Raw genomic sequence first — 21,260 nt, forward strand, 5'->3', positions numbered from 1 at the left:
TGCCCATCAAGTGCTCTTATTTCTCCAGCCACCCATATATACTAGGGATAAATCACACTAGCTAATCAATTTGCAAGCATATCTTTGGGATTCAAAAAAGTCAAGAGTGTTTGATTGTCATATGTCCCAAAACAGAACAATGCCATTTTTACTTGCAGCAGCACAACAGATATGTAAACATAGCGCTGTGTAAACACCATAATAAACAATGCAAAATATGTGTGTATGTGTATGTATATATCTATAATCTATATATCTATATACAGCTATAACATCCAGGGAAAACATACAAACTCCACACAGACAACAAACTATGAACATTTTCTCAACTCAATTCTAAATGACCAAGAACTTATCCTACCCGTCCTGGTTCCAGACGATCCTGCCAGAGTAAACAGCCTCGAGCATCTATCATGTCAAGACATTTCAGCACTCATTCTTCTGAAATTTGAGCATGAACGTGGCGTAATTAATCTCTCCTCTTGGGAGAGCTCTCTTATCGCAAGAATCAATGAAATGAAGTGACACTGCACTCCTCTCTTAGGCAAGTTAACACTTTTATTCCTCAGGTACAGATACAGGACTCCAGGTGTGTTTTTGCAGAACCTCTGTACAAATGCAACAAAAGTTCCATATTTTGGTAGTGCAACCTGTTTAAACTACACACGTATATTGTGTTGCTGTGCTAACCAATTTCTCTACTTGTATGTCAATATTTGTACATCAGCTCCATGGCTACCCAGATCCTCCAAACGCAAAGATTTATTGGTTTACCTATCACAGGGGTCAGCAACCTACAGGCCCCTGGGCTAAATGCGGTCCGTAACCCGAAACCATCCAGCCCGCAGGTGGATTATTTTCCCCATAATCATCCGGCCCGCCAAGCGCCGAGCTCTGGCTGTACCGCATCCTGCCCAAAGCCGCCGGTAGGGCCGCGCACCTTCTGTGAACACATTTAAAAAAGAACTGCAGATGCTGGAAAAATCGAAGGTAGACAAAAATGCTGGAGAAACTAAGCGGGTGAGACATGCAAGGATTGCAAGAGGCTACCTCACCCGCTGAGTTTCTCCAGCATTTTTGTCTACCTTCTGTGAACACGTGATTTGATGCCTGCCATCCGGGACGAGATCCACGTGTACACGTGATAGATGTGGCGCGCCATCCGCTCAGACATGCGTCCTGGACCCTATGCACGACAAGGTTGCCGGCCCTTGACCCATCATTTACAAACTCCATTTCCATATACTTTTTATCTCTCAACTTCCAAATCCACACAGTGCCATGTACATTTTAGAATCATTTTTGCAATACACCAATAAAAGTAACTTTATTCGAACATCCTACGCTTTGCCATTGATGCTTTATTAGAGAGATTAGTAATGTTAATTGAAACTGGATACATCATGTAGCCTGAAATGTATAAATCTTTACCTGTTAAATTCTGAAGATGCTGTCTTCCAAAAAGATGTTCCTTTTTGTTATGTAGTGAACTAAAATACTGATTACATGTTTTGCAGTACAGATCATTGTTTCCCTCATCCTGCATAACAAACACATCCAGTTACTGAATCAACCAACAAAACGTATTGCTGATGCACATTATTTCTTGATAAATTACTTTCATCTTAAAAGCAGAACTATAGATCCAAAATACAAATTGAACCAAATTGTTGAGTCATTTTCATTGATATTATCTGCATTTAAAACAAAGTCACACCGGGCCAATCAATTAGCATCTGTTTAAAGAACATGAAACATTCGTCTAAACACTTTGCAATGATTCGTGCAAGTGGGTAAAATATTATATGACATTTCACATATGCAATATGAAAGAGTGAATGTGCAAACCAATGAGAAGCAATATTTTTTAAAATAATAACTTCCACCAACCTCCACAATTTACTGGATTACAAGGAGCATACTGGAATATAGGAACACTGAATAAGCAATTTGTCCCCCGAGTCTGTTTCATTCTTCAATGGCCGAACTGTGGGCTAACCTCACAGCTGCTCCAGCTTTAGCAAATATCCAGGGGCAACAAAAGTCCAATCAATTTCAGAAAACCGATATGGTAGTAACTGTTATTTAATCTTCTACATGCAGAAGTATTTCCTAACTTCATTCCTGAAAGACCTGCCATGGTTTTGAGAATAATGACTACTGGTTATAACTCAAGAATACCCAACCAAAGGAGGCCTCTTGTATTTGTAGAGAGGCGGAAACAATTGCACCAGTTGATGGTTTTATCTCTAGATGGAGGAGCACCTTGGAGATAATGTAGACAGAAATAACTGCAGATGCTGGTTGATGTAAAAATACACAAAGTGCTGGAATAACTCAGTGGGTCAGGCAGCTTCTCTGGAGTACATGGATAGGTTATGTTTTGGGTCTGAAGTCCCGACTCAAAAAGGTATCTATCTATGTTCTGCAGAGATGATGGAGTTACTCCAGCGATTTGTGTCTCACTTTGGGATAGTGTTTGGCTGAGTAGCTCAGGATCACTAGGCTATATGTTTGAGTCATGACTGCATAATCCAAACACACATTTATGTAGTACTGAAAACTCAGTCCTGACTGAAGGTTTGAAGTGACTTTGAATGTGCACTTTTGAGAATGATGCGCCCCTTGACCTTTTCCACATTTTGCCCATCTAGGTTTTTATAGACCAACACAAAGTATAATGGGTGGAAGGAAAATGATACATGGTTTTCAAATTTTTTATAAATAAAAAACTGAAAAGTACCCCCCTTTGAACCCCTTTTGCAACATTTTGTCACGTTACAGATCACAAAATCATAAAATACAGTATTTGTGATTGGGAGGTTTTATGTGATAGACCAAACACAAAGTGAAGCCCAGCCACTGACATAGCACTATTTGGAAAGCAGATGTTTATTATGCCATCTTGAACTTCTCATCTGTATTCTATTTGAAAGCTGTGTTTATCTGCCATAATCTATTCTAAAAGTGTGGAAATAATCTTTGTCATGTCTTAGTGCGGTTTTACACCAGTCAATTTGTGTTCAGTAATGTCACGTATACATAATTCAAAAATATTAATTTTCTCTCAGGATACATGTAGTTATAAGACCACGTGTGGAGGACTTACTTTCTTTCACTAGGCAAACAATTTCACCAATATATTTCTATAGTATTTCATCATTATACATATATGTTTATATATATTATATATAAAGGTTAAATAGATTAAATGCTATGAAATAAAATATTTACTTACACATATTTCTGACATTGTAACAGCTTCACCTTCATATTCCGTATCCAGAGATTCAACATCTAATTGGGGAAGAGTGTTATATTAAATACAATTTAAATTGCCAATATCCTAATGCCTCACAAGCAGCAGGATAACATCTCAACAAGTTAAACACAATAATCTCCACTGCTGACATTATGTGGCTTCATTTTCTATGCTAGCAGTGGAAATACTTACACCTGCCAGTCTGCTAAGGTCCCATCAATATATAATTCCACCCCGAACTAAAATGCAAAATTTCTAACTGAAATTTGCCCAAAAATGTTCATCTGTTTTTCACCACAACATCACAATCACAGAATATGTTTAATTATACATCAGTGAGTGGCATGTCTGCTCTTGCATACATTGCATGGCTAAATGATAAACAAATCTAATCTACTTGAACTGGAGTTGTACACTGACAAGTATGTTTGAATTTTCACAAACAAATATCAATTAATCTCTGTATCTGGTAAGAAAAAGTTTAAATGATAAAAGATGTAGTTTGGTGACAATCCACATTGTATAGACCTGAGAAGGTAACGCTGTTTCTGATTCGGGGGAAGGGGGAAATCCTTTAAAACCGAGATGAGAAGAACTTTTTTCACACGGAGAGTGGTGAATCTCTGGAACTCTCTGCCACAGAGGGTAGTCAAGGCTAGTTCATTGGCTATATTTAAGAGGGAGTTAGATGTGGCCCTTGTAGCTAAGGGGATCAGAGGCTATGGAGAGAAGGCAGGTACGGGATACTGAGTTGGATGATCAGCCATGATCATATTGAATGGCGGTGCAGGCTCGAAGGGCCGAATGGCCTACTCCTGCACCTAATTTCTATGTTTCTATTAGCATTACCAGCATTTGTTGGTTTTACTTTCGTATTTTATGCATCTGCAGTATTTTGCTTTTGGATTGTTAGGTTTTTTTTTCTCTACCCACACCCCTATCAGCAAAGTTGTCTGCTGCTAAAGTGAGTTCCTCATACAGCACCTTTTAGAAAATAACTTTATCTGAGAAAAACAATATAAGGGAATTATTTTCTCTCTTACCACACAGTTTTTTTACTTTGTTTAGTGCTCTTCTTTTTAGAAAAGCTTGATAAGCTTCTGAATTTTGATATGCCTTCAGCTCCTCAATATACCGGCACTTATCCTTTTCTGCTTCATCAATGTACTTCTGTCCAGAAAACAGAGAGTGTAAGTAACAGCAAAGTTCATTTATACACACACAAAGCCAGGTTGAGGGCCAAGGTTGGTATTAAAAATGTTACAATCATAACATCAGAAATCTTAACAGGTGTGTTGAAATCACATTATGTAATTCAATCCATTTCCAGTGAAAATTGCAACATGGCCTGGATCATGATTGCCAATTAGAGTTGAAGAGATAATTGAAATTTACACTTACAACCGATGGATGGCCTATCTTCCACTTTCAGTTGGTAATAAACGGACCTTTGGCTGCTTATAAACTGACTTTGAGAGATTACTGAAGGCAAGACTTTTATTAACAGTCGTGCCAGATTCCATGTAGTAAGGAAAGGCCACGCCATTACAGAATTTAAACAGGGTAAATCAGTAAATATTTTTGTCGGGGCTATTGCTCGAAAAATAGAAAATTCACAACAAAAGCGTATTAATACTGGAGCTTATTTTTAGATATTAATTGAATCATGGTGGAAAGAGCACATTGGAAAAGATCAACCTGCTTCTCTTTCTGACTTTGTTACATCAGTGGATAATTCCTAAAATCAGGACACCAAGATTACTAATAGGATATGTTAGTTAATGGAATCACAGTGTAAACATTACATGCAGGAGCAACATTTAAGCTCGAGGTAATAATGCACCGACGTGAAGAAAAACTTTGCAACCAACTCTTCTTCTCTCCCTATCTATTTTTCTCCCAAAGTGTTATGGGGGAAGAGGGGGGGAAGGCAACTGAATGCTAAATTTTGAGAATAATAACCTAAATATTGATTTCTGTTAAACTAATAAAAATAATCATATGGAATTTCTCACATGTTTTCCCTCCTGAGAGAGCTGTGACCACTGAGTGCCCAGCAACTTTGTAATCTCTGTAAAACGAAGTTCCGGATGTTCAATTTTCAGCTTGGATCTTTGTTCATTCAGGAATAACACATATCTGTCAGGCAGTTACAAGAGATTAAAGGAACAAACTATTCAAAACCAGTGCCAAAGTTAATTAACCATTTTTTTAAATAAAAAATGTTCAAAGGAATAGATCTTGTAACATTTTAACTACATGCAATATTGGCAAAAGGAGACAATAATGTGAATAAATCATGTTTAATAAGTGCATTTTCATATACATAGAAATATCCAGATTCAGAATTAATTATTCACAGGCATAACACACCATTTGTGATGATTTTAAATGTTATGACGATAATGCACTAATTTTCAGTAGTAGGCTCATCTATACAACGACCACCATTGATATTCCGACAACTGGTGGTCTAACCGCTTCTTTAATCCAGATAAAATCCTCCCCTCCCGTGGCACCTAGGCAGTGCGGTGGCCAACTGTGACCTCATCGGGATTTCCGCGCTGATTGGCGGGTCGAATTTGCTCCCTGCGGCCAGGGTTCTGGAACACCGGCCTGGCCGTAGCTGGCAGATCCGTTCCCATAGTTGACTTCTGTGGCCTGCTTTGCGGGGCGGTATCACGACCCCCCCCCCCCCCCCCCCAAGGCGTGAGCTGTTTGTCCGGCAAAACGGATAATCCAGAAAGGCTCTGGAACCAAGGATGCCGGAAAATCGGTGGTGGACCTATATTCAGTTTATTTATAAAAATACTGGCGATCTATCTAAAACAAAACAGGAAATCTCTGAGAGAAATCCATATAGTTTTGGATAAGAAACAAATAGATTTGTTAATATGCAGCAAGATTATTCTAACATTGTCATTTTTATTGCCATTCCCCTCCAGAGATGCTGCTTGTCCCACTGAGTTACTCCAGCATTTTTTGTAATTTTTATGAGACGGGTGTCAGGTTATTCACCATTAAAAGTTATTATTACAAACGTACTAACATAGCATCATCAGGAATTGAAATTCAACAGGACGTCCCCTACTTACCCTGTGGTCGGAGCACGTGGAGCAGCGAAATCTTTAGGCGGTTTTCTCTTCTTTCCTTTGGGCCAACCACTTTTGCGCTTCTGAGATTAAAAGGGGTTGACATGAGGTCAGCTAGGTTTGAGACCATCTCATATTTCTTGATTACATTTGGAAAACTTCATGTAATCACTGTGCAAGATAATAATGCTTTAAGAAAACTCAAAACTTCACATCTGAGATTAATGATACTCGATGTAGTATACCATTAAGCAGGTGTGAACAGGCTACATATTTTTGAATACAGAAAACTAGGTAGATTCAAATCAGTATGGTTGTAAAGTATAAGCATAGTAATAATTAGAAAACATGAGGTCTTTATAACATTCCCAGAATGTTATAAAGGCCTAATGTTTCCTAATTATCATTATGTTTATACTTTGCAACCTTACTGTTTTGAATCTACCTCATTTTCTGTATGACAAAAAATGTAGCCTGGTTTTCAGCACAGCTTGACAATATTTACTGCAAAAAAATACCCCGTCGCAGAATGTAATGTTTCACAGCTATCTTAAAAATGCTAGCAATGCAGGATGCAAGCTCAATTATCAAAGACAGACTGCATAATTATATAACTGAGGTCATCAACTCCTCAGGTGAATGCAAAAAAATCTTGCCGCATTATACTTATACAAAAGGAATACTCTCTTGCAAAAAATCCAAGGAAGTGTGATGTTTTGCACTTTGTGAGGTCAAATGTAAAGGAAAAATCTATATAACTAAAGTCTCATCTTGGCCACTGCGCTGTATATTGATTTTAGAAAATACGCTACCCTATATCGCTATGATTTTTGGCCATCTTAATCACAGTCCTCCTCCGCTGCGGCAGCCCCGAGGATTTATCCAATCGATGAAAAATAAAAAAGTTATGAATGTTAAAAAAATCTTGAGATCAGCTGATTGGTCCTCTCGCCTGTCAATCACCATGATGAAGGTAACGGCCCTTACAGGGGATGCAGGAGTATAAAACCCCGGATGCCTGGACGTCAGTCAGTCACTGTGAGTCTGCAATGTACTTGCAATTAATGGTTTGTTAGCCCTTAATGACAATGCAATGAGTAGTTTGGCCTGGCCTGCCTGTGCTTGAAACTGCAATGCAAAATTCGAAATAAAATGACAATGCAATGAGTTGTTTGTTCTGCCCTGTGCTTGAAATGGATTGACTTAACTTGAAATGGATTGACTTGACTTGAAATGGATTGACTTGACTTGAAATGGATTGACTTGACTCGACTTGAAATGGATTGACTTGACTTGACTTGGAATGGATTGACTTGACTTGACTCAAAATGGATCGACTTGACTAGAAATTGATTGACTTGACTTGACTTGACTTAACATGAAATGGATTGACTTGACTTGAAATGGATTGTTGGCCCGACTGTGCTTGACTTGACTTGACCCACAACACCCATGCTAGTGCTCCAGAAAGGCCTCCACCATTTCAGGCACGGAAATCGCTGTCAAAACATGGGGGGGGGGGGACAATTTCTTGGCGGCCGCGCGCGCGCATATACACGCGAGGCTTCAGCCGTGGGCCCTATGGCCAGTAAAACATCGGCAACTGACCTGGTTGGTGACCGACTCCGAACTCTGGCAACAGCAGCTCGTCCGCCCCGAATCGTGGGGCTTCAATCTGCCCGTTCGCGGGGGCTTCAACATTGGGAGCCTCGATGCAGCAATTTGGCGGGGCGGTGGTAGATCCCAAGGTCGATTTTAAGCTGCACCGGGCGATGAAAAGCCCCGCGAACGGGCTGATTCAAGCACCGTTCTGACCCCCCCTACTGACCGACACCTCCCTCCTCCAATCATCGCGCTGAATCATTATGTGCTCTCTGGTCCATTTGGCGCCATCGATCATCAGTCCCACCCTCACTGTCTCGTGGAAAGCGGAGATTTTTAACAGCTTTTTTGTTCACGGAGTTTTTAAATCCGGATTACAAAAAATGGGAGAGATCGTCCCCCACCTCTCAAAACGGGGGGCGAGGGGGGGGCGGCGTGTCCCCCTTGTCCCCCCCCCGGGATTTCCGCCCCTGCTGACCATTGCAAGAATGAGGCCACACGCACATTAGAGGAACAACATCTCATATTTTGATTGGGTAGCTTACAACCCCAGTGGTATGAATGTTGAATTCTCTAATTTAAAGTAAATTCTACCTGCAGCTCTTCACCCCCCACCTCCTACTTTCAGTCTGATGAAGGGTCTTGACTCATCCTTTTTTTTTTCCAGAGATGCTGCCAGATGGTGGCTGGAAATGAGAAATACATGATGTAGGGAGGAGAAGCAAAAAGTGGAACTATTAAAAAAAATAAAATCCACAGAATAAAACATTTTCTTTTAAAAGCAGGTACTGAGGATCCCTTTTATCAGCCAAAATGTGGGGTAAAATAAGTTCAATGTAAATATATAATCTTCAGACAAGTTCACAAGTAATAAAACTGAACAGGAAATCATTGACTCAGTACTAAAATCAGACAAAGCAAATCCATTCCCAGCCCAGATGAATTTGCAAAGTTCTCACTAATATCTGAGGAGTAGTATATCTTGCGGCAGTCAGGAAACTGCCTGAATTACTCAAACTCAGAATCACACCTTGTAGACAACTAATGGATCAGATCAAAATCTCAATGTCCACCATTCATCTAATTGTAATGGGTGATGGACAACAAATATCTAATTGGAGGTGGGAGCTTGAAGAACATCTCATTCTTAATTACACCAGGGGTTCAAATGCAAGTACTAAAGAAAAGTCTAAAACTATAATCTGTCATGAGCGCGAGTTAATAATGGCTTGGCTTCATTTTGAGATTCCTGAAATCAACTTTCATCCAATTCAATTCATTCCACATGGTATGAAAAAATAACTGAATGCATTAGACATAGCAAAACTTATGACACTGAACATTTGACTATCATGCTAAAGACATGTGCTCCAGTACTCACCTCATCAGCAGTCAAGTACAACACTGTTCCATTGGAAAATGTGAAAAAGTGACCAAATATTCCCTGCTCTCTAGCAGCAAGGCTAATCTTAGTTATACTTAGTTATTATTGCCCAGTCCTCCCCCAATCATCAGCAAATGTATTATAGACAATGCTATCAACTAACATTTATTCCCAAATCCTACTCACTGATCATAAAACTAAATCTGCAAATCTGAAATAAAGACAGCAAATGTTGAAAATACTCAGCAGCTTTGGCAGGATCTGCATAGATAATGAGTTAATTTTTCAGATTCATCAATAAGAAAATATTAAAGATCAGAAAATGTTTTCCGCTACAGGAAAGAGTGCGGGGGGGTGGGGGCGTTGGAGAAAAAACATAGAATTGTTTGTGATAGGGTGTAGTACTGCGTTGGTGAGCAAATGGTGACAGTGCAATTCACAAGTCTTCACTGCTCACACTTGTACAGTTTGAGTTCTGCCAGAACTACTTGGTTACACACTTCACCGCCTTGGTTGCAGCATAGACGAATGAGTTCCAATGCTATGGTGAAAGTTATTATTTTGACGTCAAAGCAGCAATGACAAACTGCGGCATCAATGGGCATCAAAGAGTAAAAGCTCCAATGGGTGGAATCATACTTTGATAAAAGAAAAGTAGCTATGATTGCTCGAGGTCAATTATGCCAGTCCCAAAAGCTTCCTCAGCAGTGTCCTGGCCACAACCATTTCCAGCTATTGAATGATCTTTCCTCCAGTACCTGGTTAGAAGCAGGACAGTTCACTGATGATTACTCCTCAGAAATGTAGTTCACACTATGCTATAAAAATAAATAAAACATTTAGACACAGACAGATATGTGGAAATTGATAATGTAAAAGTGTCAGACAATGATAATCCTTGGCATTCATCGGTATTTCAACCACGTAAATACTGTGCCCACAGGAACAGGTCAGAAACTGGGCATCCTATGATCAGCACTCACTTACGAATGGGGTAAATATTTTTTAACATCAACAAAATAGAGGTCGGAGTATAATGGAATAGTGTCCATTTGTTTGGAGGAGTGCAGCTCTAACAATATTCAAAAAGCTCTACATCACTCTGGACAAAGCAGCCCTCTTGATTGGTACACTGTTAACTAAACTTAACACACTTCCTGAATCACCAGCATAAAATGGCTGCAGAAATCTTGAAAATATACTCTAGTCACCAAGGCTACTCCGATACGTCCCTTTAACTCATGATTAGCACTACCAAGGACAATGGCATCACCATCCACACAGTCCCCTCCGAGTCACACATCATTATGTCTTTCCTTCATTCCTGAAATTTCCCACCAAAGTTCCCACCTTTACCCAGGAGGAGTGCAGCGGTTCAAGCTGGCTCACCACCACCTTCGAGGCCCACTAGCAACAGGCAATAAATGCCAGCCTTTCAAACAGTGCCTGAAATATAACAACCCGAAATATTAAGTCTGCCAAATAATGTATTTTCTGTGCTCTTGATGACATCAATTCTGTGGAAGTTTAAGGAATGTTGATGGGTGGAACAGCTAAAAAATTAGAAACATTGCGTTTTATTTACTGCCTAGGCACTGCACCATATCATAAGATGTTCCATCCGACATTCTTTTAAATGTCACTCTCTTGATAAACAAATTAATTTTATGGACAGGTACAACTGACAATAGAAATATCGCCATTCCATCTTTAATCTTGACATGGAAGCAATTGTTGTCTAAAATGTGGCAATCTATTTAATTATAAAAATGAACAGACCATAAAAAAATAACTTTGATCTGTTATCACAAAGGTGTTTTATGTTAATCTGTAAACAGGAATCAAACTCCCAGTTTATATCATTAAAATTCTAATACATAAATACCTTTGGTTCATCATTGTTCAGTTCTTTTGCGCCACTTCTACCTTCTCCTTGTCTTTCACAAACATTTTGTAGTTGTTGTGAGCCTGCATCAAGAGGGCGGATGTGAAGAAGTGGGTTGGCTGCTGAAATGGCACTCAAACCATCTTGCTGCATCAACGGCTGTGAAGATACTGAGGCATACAAAAAAAATAATGTACTTTGTAGCATTCATAATTTGGTGCAAAGACCTGCATCTGCTTTCTTCCTCTACCACCTGTCATTATACGCCATCAGCTTTCATAGTAATACAGGAAATTCAAGCTGTGATCTGAAGAGCAATAAATAAAGTGTAGATGAATAAATAAATAAAGTGAAAGCCCATATGTCTTGAAATTTGAATCATACTTTACAAAAATAAAATGATCTGCCAAGATTCTTGAAAATTGGAATGCATGCGCCGGACTTTTCAATATCCTCCAACAACTTTGCTAAGAACTTACAATAATTTTACTCAAGCAAACACTGCTTTCAATTTCTAAAAACACTGTAGAATAAAAATAAAACAATATTTTATATTTGTTGTGCGACAGTAAGCCTGGTGACATTTGCTCTGCGACAATACTCCAAAGGCAATACTCAAAATACTGAACAGACTTCTCATAGTTAATGGTGTAGTCCCAATCTCCTACACTACCTTATAGCGGTCCTTTTGTAAACATTCACCTACTCTTTAACTGTAACACATTAACTCTTTAACACTATATTCAGCAATATTCGCACTACCTGTTGTACTTGTGTATGGTATGATTGTACTCATTCATGTGTGCTATCCAGTATAATGTGACTGGATAGCACACAAAGGTTTCACTGTACCTTGGTACACTTGACAATAATAAATCAATACAAAAACTACTCCCAATCTTTTTTACATTTGATTCCATGAATATTGTGTATTTACCTTTTCTTGAATGTGGTGCTTTAGCAATTTAAATGTCTTGATTTTTTTCTTCATATGAATCAAAGCAACACATTAAAGCACTAGCTGAATGATCTCAACAACAATTTCCACGTATACTATGCCCCTACTCTCAGTAATTAATACTGCAACAAATAAAACTCTACCATAGTATTTTGCTGGTGTTTTTTTCTTGCTTTGAATTTTTTTCTTCAGCTCCCAAAATATTAAGATTCAACCTGGACATTCTTATAGCTTCAATTTTCAAAAAATATGGTTTGGATATTAGTCGGGATGGCTGTCTGGGAGTGGGAAGCTTCTGGCGAGCGCCACGGAGCTGTCAAGAGAGGACCCGGCAGCAGTGGAGGACAGGCTTGTGCTGAGTGCTGGATGCCGGACGGACCGAGGTCGGAGAGGTCGCATGGGTGCTGAAAGTTAGACAAGCACGGGCCCATGTGAGTGCCGGAAGTTGGATGAGGACACGCTGTTGAGAACAGAGAGGGATTTGGTGTGGGGGGAGGGGGACGCAAAGAATAGACGGACCCGGTGGGGTGGTGCGCTGAGAACGAAGTGTGACCCGGCACGGGCTCCGAGAACAACAGGGATCATTAGTGACTAAATGGAATACATTGTAACTTTATTGGCGCCATACATGTGGCCACTCTTTGCATCCTTCTGCATGCAAAACAAAGAATCTCACTGTGACATGTCACATGCCATTCATTCATTCACAAAACTTACATTTGCTAGATTTTCTTTTTATGTTACAGCCTGCAGGTTTAAAGCTTACATTAGCAAATTATTTCAATCGATTTCCCATGACAGCAAGGATTTTCTCCCAAGTGCCGCGGCATCCTTCCACATCCCAAAAACATGCTGGCTGGCAGGTTCATTACCCATAGCACAGGCAAGTGATGGGAGAATCAAGGTGGAGACGATGAGCATGCGACAGAGAATGGGTTACAGTGAAATAAGCTGGGCTGATGCGAGATCTGGTATCGAGGACAGACTGCATGGCCTTCTATGTTTTAAGAAAATATGAAATTGGAGATGATGATTTGGGTTTGTGCAGACATTTCAAAACACTTCACAGTTCGTTTGGAACAGAGAGTTGAAGCTGCCAATGTATCTAAGGCATCATCATGTAAACAAGTTTGATTAAATTTACTGTGGGTTGTTTGACAACTTCAAGTTAACCAGGACATGCAAGAGCCAAATGCTGCACCGGGATTTATTAGATCTACTGAAAAGGGAGGCTAACATCTTTTTTTAAAAGATACCTCTGAGGATGAAGTTTTTTTTGTATTTCTCACAATCATAACACCAGGATAGATTACATGCCCATGTCTCTGGAGTGGGGGTTGAATCCAAACTTTTTATTTTAAGTACAGGTGCACAACCTTTTATCCGAAGATCCAAATAACGAAAACCTCCGAATAGCGGACATTTTTTCGTTCCTTGAAGAAAGGTCCTTGAAAACGTTCACCGAGGGCAGCCCGCAGAGGTGACAGCGGAACCTCCGGTCGGTCCTCAAAGAAAGGGGAACTAAATCCCCATTCATAAAAGAGAAGGTGAGGGTATATTGCGCGGGAGGGTTAATAATTGACAATATGCTGCTGCCTGCCCGCTGAGTTAAAAAGTTCCCACGGTAGACTCACGATACACAGTGTATCGTGAGTCTTGCGTGGGAACTTTTTAACTCAGCGGGCAGGGAGCAGCAGATTGTCGCTACCTTCAGTTTCACCCCACCTACACCCCTCTGCTTCCCGGCCATGTGTGTGACCCCTTCCCTCCCCTCTCCAGCTCCCCGCCCATTGCACCGGCGCGGGGGCTTTGCACTGTCATCACGTTGGCGATGCCAGCATACAATGCCAGTCACCGGAGACGTCAGGACCAACGGGACACCGACCCCCAGGCCCACTGCAAGCATGGAAATCCCAGAGACCCACAGCCAGCAGCAGCCCAGCCCCGTTCCAACTCCAGAGGAAAACTGCAAACTGGCCGGAGACGTCAGAACCACCAGAAGCCGCTCCCCGATGGGCCGCTACGGCGACAAGTGGCAGTTCGCCCACAGCCCGAGCTGCACCTCCTCATCGGGACACCGCCCCCAGGCCCACTGCAAGCACGGAGATCCCAGATCAGCAACTCCAGCCCAGCCCCACTCCAACTACAGAGGGGCAGAAGCTGATGGAGTGCAAGGTACGTCTTGATCTTGGGGTCGCGCAGCTCGGGCTGTGGGCGAACTGCCACTTGTCGCCGTAGCGGCCCATCGGGGAGCGGATTCCTCTGGAGTTGGAGGGGGAGGGGGGTATTGTGCGATCGCCCCCTGCTATCCCAGGGACAGGGAGACAGGACGTTCACCGAGGGTGGCCCGCAGAGGTGACAGCAGAACCTCCGGTCGGTCCTCGAAGAAAGGGGAACTAAATCTCCTTCATAAAAGAGAAGTGTAGGGTATATTGCCCGGGAGGGTATATCGCCTACCTGGAAGAAACCGGACATTTTTTCCAGGATGTCGTCTGCACACCAAAGCTCACGTTTGGCACCAAACGCACGTCGCCTCTGCTGCACACGGATATAAGAGTGTGAAAATGTCGCCTTAGGCCGCCTAAGGGCATGTAGCCCCGCTAGGGTGACGAGTACGAGAGGTGATTCAATGCTGCGGTCACATTTACAAATTCAGGAATTCATTCAACACACTGCATTTCATACAGACATTTATTCTGCAAGAAAAAACTACTTTGAAGACTCAAACTCGTGACCGAGGAACTGCCGGGATCAAGGCGCAAACTCGCGACCTTGCGGATATGAGCCGAGCACTCTACCACTGAACCAGCCATTAAAATCTTCGCTAAAAAATTTCCATTCCGAAGGCCGACAAATTCCGAATTAAGAAAAGTGTCTGGTCCCAAGGCTGTCGGATAAAAGGTTGTGCACCTGTACAAGAAATTCACTACTGTACCACCTGTTCATTTGCATATTTATTTTAACCAAGATAATTTTGCAATACCAGGATTAGGTTATTATGATTCTCTACGGTGTAATTAACCTCTTCAATAGAGGAAACACCCTAACAAATCACGCTGACACAGGCTAAAACCAGTCTGATGTAATATACACCCTCTGTCACAACATATATGTGCCTTACCTGCTGCCTGCAGTTCCAAATTCACATCGGAATTCAGCTGCCCAACATAGGACAATGTGCCTCCATTAGCATCTGTTGCCAAACACACTATCCTGAAATAAGAATAATGCAGTTAAATGAAATCTTAGAAAGGAAAGTGGAAAATTAAAATCTTTACGTTTAAATGAAAAAATATTGATTTAGTCCAATAACAACTACTTCACATTAAAAACAGCAAAATTACATTTTGCAATAGGGGTGACATAAAAGTCCTTCAGTTTATAGTACGTGCATTTGTCCCTCGTCCTTGCAAAAAAAAAGTAATTGTCTTACTTTGCACTTGCAGTTGATGCTTGGTAAAATTACTCAGTTTCAATAATCATAAGGTACAATGGATAGGAAAGATTTAGAAAGATATGGGTCAAATGCAGGTAGGCGGGAGTAGTGTAGATGGCGAGTCTTGGTTGACATGGGCGTTGGGCTGAAAAGCCTTTTTCTGTGCTATATGACTCTATAATCCCAAAACTGGATAAATTGCTATTCTTGATTGCTTCGAACGATTGAGGTAGAAGAGTTCAAATAATATGCATGCAGCAAATGCTATAGTGAAGGAACTCAAGATGTCAATTGTTCTCTGAAATAAATTCCTATGCACATGCCCACTCACATTGTTTTTCACACAGTCTGTGGAATTCTGTGTTTCAGAGTGTGGTGGAGGCTGGTTCTCTGGATACTTTCAAGAGAGAGCATGATAGGGCTCTTAAAGATAGCGGAGTCAGGGGACATGGGAGAAGGCAGGAACGGGGTATTGATTGGGATGATCAACCATGATCACATTGAATGGGGGTGCTGGCTCAAAGGGCCGAATGGCCTACTCCTGCACCTACATTGTCGATTGTCATTCATTAAGTTAGCAACTCAGCAGTCAGCCTGCTTGCAGTGGCTGTTTAGAAGTTAGAAAATGCATCAATTCCCTTTTGAAAGAGTGATGAGAAAGTGCAAAGAGAAAATTAAGTTAACAATATGATTATACTGTCATAATCAAAGTATTACAACTTTGCATGGGTTCAGATTACACACCATGACAAGTTGGTGTATGATCTAATGATGAATGAATCCTGTCAAAGCCATGCAGCACGAAAAAAACTCACATGTGATTTGGCTGTGACTTCATGAAGATGCAGACCAACACACTAAGTATTCAGTCATTTGCAATTCATAACCGTAATGGTGACCTCCAAGGGACAAATGCAGAAATTGGGATGGCAACAATTGACTAAGTGGCACAAGGCGGCATTTAAGATATGCCAACAGTCATATCCAATTAAAGCAATGGTAGACTGATATTAAAGGGAATGCTGGAACAGTTTTTAAGAAAGAACTGCAGAAGGTACACAAAAATGCTGGGGAAACTCAGCGGGTGCAGCAGCATCAGTCTGAAGAAGGGTTTCGGCCCGAAACATTGCCTATTTCCTTCGCTCCATAGATGATGCTGAGTTTCTCCAGCATTTTGGTGTACGCTAGAACACAGTTGTTCTTTATAAGAATCTAAATGCTACTCACTACTGAAAAAAATATTAAATAGCAATAACCTTCAAGTCTAAATAAAAGGAAAAATACGGGCACTTTTTCTTATGCAAGACTTAACAGAGATAAAGGGTTTATCTCAATAGAAAGTACAAATCTTAATATTATTATAGCTGCTGTCGAATTTCATAGCATTTAAGTATAAGCATCCAGAGTGTAGAACAATATTAAGTTCAAAATTAATTAATAAAGTTATTAGTAATACAGATTGGTACATTTGCAAATTGCTCTATTGGAGTCATGGAGCTATACAGCACACACAGGCCTATTGGCCCAACTTTCCATGCCAATGAAGTTGTCAAACCAACTGAGTCACACTTGCCTGTGACTGACACATTTCCCTCCAAATCTTTTCGATCCATGCATCTGGCCCAGTGTCCTTTAAATGTTGTAATTGTACCCAGTTCTATAATTTCCTCTGGCAGCATGTTTCATTACCAACTATACTGCGCATGAAAAAGCTCTTTTAAATTTATCCCGTCTCACCTTAAACACAAGGCCATGTATATGATTTCCCATGTACAAAGTCGTGACATTATGGGGATAGTAGCAAATCAGTCACTTTCCTCAAAAAAAGAGCATTATTTGTCAGTTTTAATACTCATTCAGAAAATGTTTAACGTGTGAGGGTAAACATAATCCTTGGCATGTTATGACAAGTCCACAGTAACTGCTAGTTAAAGTGAATACACCAATCTGATTCCAAGTGACAAAGACTGGCTTGCACAATTAAATCTCAACTGGAAGGACGGGTTAAATTATATCACATACACACCAAAGTCAGGTTTAAAGATATATGTTTAAGGGCTCTCTTTGTGGGGAAGACAGACCTTAAACAATAATTTTCGTACATCAATGATCTTGATCATATTTTGGTGCTGTTAATTGAGTTAATAGATCTAATAAGATGATCGTCCATCCAAGAGTCGTTGTTAATTGTCTCAGCACAGGTAATACAACTTCTCTCTCAGACAATTTCATAACCTAACAGGTGCCGATCCCTAGATCAATTGTCCTGATTTTGTGTGCTCATGTTCCAAGTGAAACAGATTATTGGTTATCCTCATAATGAAAGCCAAAGTAGAAGACTCCTTGGTTGTACATACATCTTTCAGGTTGAGGTGTATACATTGATGACTGCAGAAAAGGACACATGTGCTGGAGTAAGGCAGCATCCCTGGAGAACATGAATAATTTTGGTTGACACAAAATGCTGGAGTAACTGAGCGGGACAGGAAACATCTCTGGAGAGAAGGAATGGGTGACATTTTGGGTTGAGACTCTTCTTCAGACTCAGTGAGTTATTTCGGGCAGGGGATGGTGATTCCTTCTAAAATTTGATGTACAATGCAGCACAGGGATAGGTCCTTCGGCCCACAATTTCTGTTCTGCACATGATGCCAAGTCCAACTCCAACTCTCGGACCAAACTAAAACATTCTGTAGGTGGACACAAAATGCTGGAGTAACTCAGCGGAACATGCGTCATCCCTGGAGAGAAGGAATGGATGACTTTCGCGTCGAGACCCTTCTTCATGTCAGGGGAGTGGGCGGGAGAGGTAGAATGTAGTTGGGGACAGTAAGACTGGTGGGAGAACTGGGAAGGGGGAGGGATGGAGAGAGAGGGAAAGCAAGGCCTATTTGAAGTTAGAGAAGTTAATGTTCATACCGCTGGGGTGTAAGCTACCCAAGTGAAAAATGAGGTGCTGTTCCACCAATTTGTGCTGGGCCTCACTCTTGACAGTGAAGGGGGCCCAGGACAGAAAGGTCAGATTGGGAATGGGAGGGGGAGTTAAAGTGCTGAGCTGAGCGGGAGATTAGGTAGGTTAAGGCAGACTGAGCGGAGGTATTCAGCTAAACAATCAGCAAGTCTGTGCTTGGTCTCGCCGATATGTGGGAGCTGAACAGTAGATGAGGTTGGAGGAGGTGCAAGTGAACCTCTACCTCACCTGAAAAGACTGTCATGGTCCTTGGATGGAGTCAAGGGAGGAGGTATAGGGACAGGTGTTGCATTTCCTGCGGTTGCAGGGGAAAATACCTGGGGAGGGGGTGGTTTGGGTGGGAAGGGACGAGTTGACCAGGGAGTTGCCGAGGGAATGGTCTCTACAGAAAGCAGAAAGGGGTGGAGATGGGATGATGCGGCCAGTAGTAGGATCTTGTTGGAGGTGGTGAAAATGTTGGAGGATTATATGCTGTATGAGACGGCTGATCATATTTTGATCATATGTAGTTTGCTGACGATACCACGGTAGTAGGACTGATCAGCGACAACGATGAGTCAGCCTAGAGGGAGGAGATCCAGCACCTGACAGCCTGGTGTGCCAACAATAACCTCGTCCTCAACTCCAAAAAGATGAAGGAGATTATTGTTGACTTCAGGCAGACCAGAGGAGGCAGTCATACCCCCATCCATATAAACGGGACTGAGGTGGAGCGCGTCTCCAGCTATAAATTCCTCGGAGTACATATCTCGGAGGATTTGTCCTGGTCCCTCAACACCTCTAAGCTGATCAAAAAGGCACAGCAGCGCCTTTACTTCCTGCGGAGGCTCAAGAAAGCCCACCTGTCCCCCCGGATCCTGACCAACTTTTACCGCTGTACCATAGAGAGTATCCTGACCACCTGCTTCATGGTATGGTACAGCAGCTGCACTGCTGTGGACAGGAAGGCACTACAACGGGTGGTGAAAACCGCGCAGCACATCATCGGTGCCCCGCTCCCTGCCATGGATGCCCTCCACCGAAAACGGTGTCTGAGACGGGCTGGGAAGATCATCAAAGACCCCTCACACCCCAACCATGGACTGTTTGCCCTCCTCCCATCAGGGAGGCGGTACAGGAGCCTCAGGTCACGTACTAGTAGGATGAGGAACAGCTTCTACAACAACACAATCACATTGCTGAACTCGGAGTCCCGCCGATAGATTTCTCTGGTCCCTCCGTCCCCATTGTTTAATTATTCTGTATTTCTTGATTATTCTGTATCTTCTCTCTTTCTATTTTTTTTTCCTTATGTACAACTACTACGGACTGACGCAAAACTGCATTTTGTTGTACTCATACTTGTATTTGTGCGATGACATTAAAGTTGAATTGAATTGAATTGAATTGGGGCCTTGTTATAAATGGGGGGGGGGAGGGGGAGCAAGAGCAGATCTGTGGGATATCAAGGAGACCATAGTGAGAGTCTCATCTAGTGAGACCCTAGTGAGAATCCCCATTTCCTAAAGAATTATGACATCTCCGTTGCCCTGCTATGGAAAACTTCATCCTGGCCGCAGATGCGGCGTAGAAGGAGGAATTGGGAGTAGGGGGTAGAGTGTTCACAGGAAGCAGGGTGGGAAGAAGTGTAGTCTAGATAGCTATGGGAGTCAGTAGGTTTGTAGTATATTTCAGTCAATAGTCTGTCTCTGTAGCAGATGTCGATAAATAATGTTGGTAACTTAAATTAGTGGATTGGCATGTCATGAGATATCTACTTACCAAAGTATTATACCAAGACATCAGATTACCCCACTCATGATAACAAAGCCCACCCATCAAGGTGTTTTCCTATTCCATGGTGCACCTGCATCTTGTTCTTTACACAGGCCATCTCCTATCTGCCAGGTATCATTCAAGGATAGTGATATGAAAATTACTTTATTCTCAAGCTAGCATAGCAGAGTACAATTTCAGGCCTCGAACTAAAATAATTGGATATCAAACCTAAACATAAATTATAAAATAGTCCACTACTTCACTTCCGTTTGAAATGTTGATTTTGTAAGTGAGAGTAGATAAGCACTCGGTGTGAGCTGTCAACCTCCAACCTTACAGCAGTCCATCAGGATGCCAATCAGATCCCTGAGCTCAACTTCCTTGAGCAGAAATTGAGCCCGGCACTTGGCAATTCACGCAGGCCCTTCAGTTGGTGATAAATGAGATGGATCCTGCACTAAAGGAGCAGGAATATCTGCCGAAAGTATAGGGAACGGGAGGAGACCACTATGGGGCAGGAGCACCAGCAAAGACAGGACATGTACACAGATGATGCTGCAACCCAGCGGTACCTGTGCTGACCGCCCACGTTCTCCAGGGAGACGGTGACGGGCACGGTGTCCATGAAGGAGGCCGAGTCCCCGGCGGCAGCGCTGCGGCTGTAGGCCGACACATCGCCTCCTGCTCTCCCTGCTCTGGCGCCGGGACCCGGGCCCGTCCTGACAACAGCCGCCGCCGCCGCCGCCGCTTTCCTGCACGGCTGCGCCGCGAAGGGAGACACCGTGAAATCCGCCCGGGACGGAGCCTGCGAGACGCGGGGAACGGAACCGCCGCCACCGCTCGCCTCCATGTTGGCGCGGCGCTCAGCGAGGGCCCGAGGCCGGGGGCGGGAGCGCGCAGAGGGCTGGGAGC

The 21,260-nt window shown here is 42.2% G+C and overlaps 1 protein-coding gene across 4 annotated transcripts in view; it reads right to left on the reverse strand.

Annotated features, from left to right (window-relative positions):
• Positions 1-21,260, reverse strand: part of LOC129701642 (uncharacterized) — a 45,424-nt gene extending 24,164 nt beyond the window's left edge. For 2 of the 4 annotated variants that reach the window (XM_055642991.1, XM_055642971.1), the window contains exons 1-8: positions 20,921-21,258; positions 15,305-15,396; positions 11,226-11,395; positions 6,358-6,437; positions 5,278-5,401; positions 4,306-4,432; positions 3,239-3,297; positions 1,432-1,540 (exon numbers count right to left, since the gene is read on the reverse strand). In XM_055642991.1, coding sequence (XP_055498966.1) covers positions 1,432-1,540; positions 3,239-3,297; positions 4,306-4,432; positions 5,278-5,401; positions 6,358-6,437; positions 11,226-11,395; positions 15,305-15,396; positions 20,921-21,198 — 1,039 coding nt within the window. In that variant the 5' untranslated portion in view covers positions 21,199-21,258. Of the gene's footprint in view, positions 1-1,431; positions 1,541-3,238; positions 3,298-4,305; positions 4,433-5,277; positions 5,402-6,357; positions 6,438-11,225; positions 11,396-15,304; positions 15,397-20,920 lie in introns of all 4 variants that reach the window. The other 2 variants (XM_055642980.1, XM_055642984.1) reach the window with 2 other exon arrangements.

Source organism: Leucoraja erinacea, chromosome 1 (assembly GCF_028641065.1).
Source record: "Leucoraja erinacea ecotype New England chromosome 1, Leri_hhj_1, whole genome shotgun sequence".
Taxonomy (NCBI): Eukaryota; Metazoa; Chordata; class Chondrichthyes; order Rajiformes; family Rajidae; genus Leucoraja; species Leucoraja erinaceus.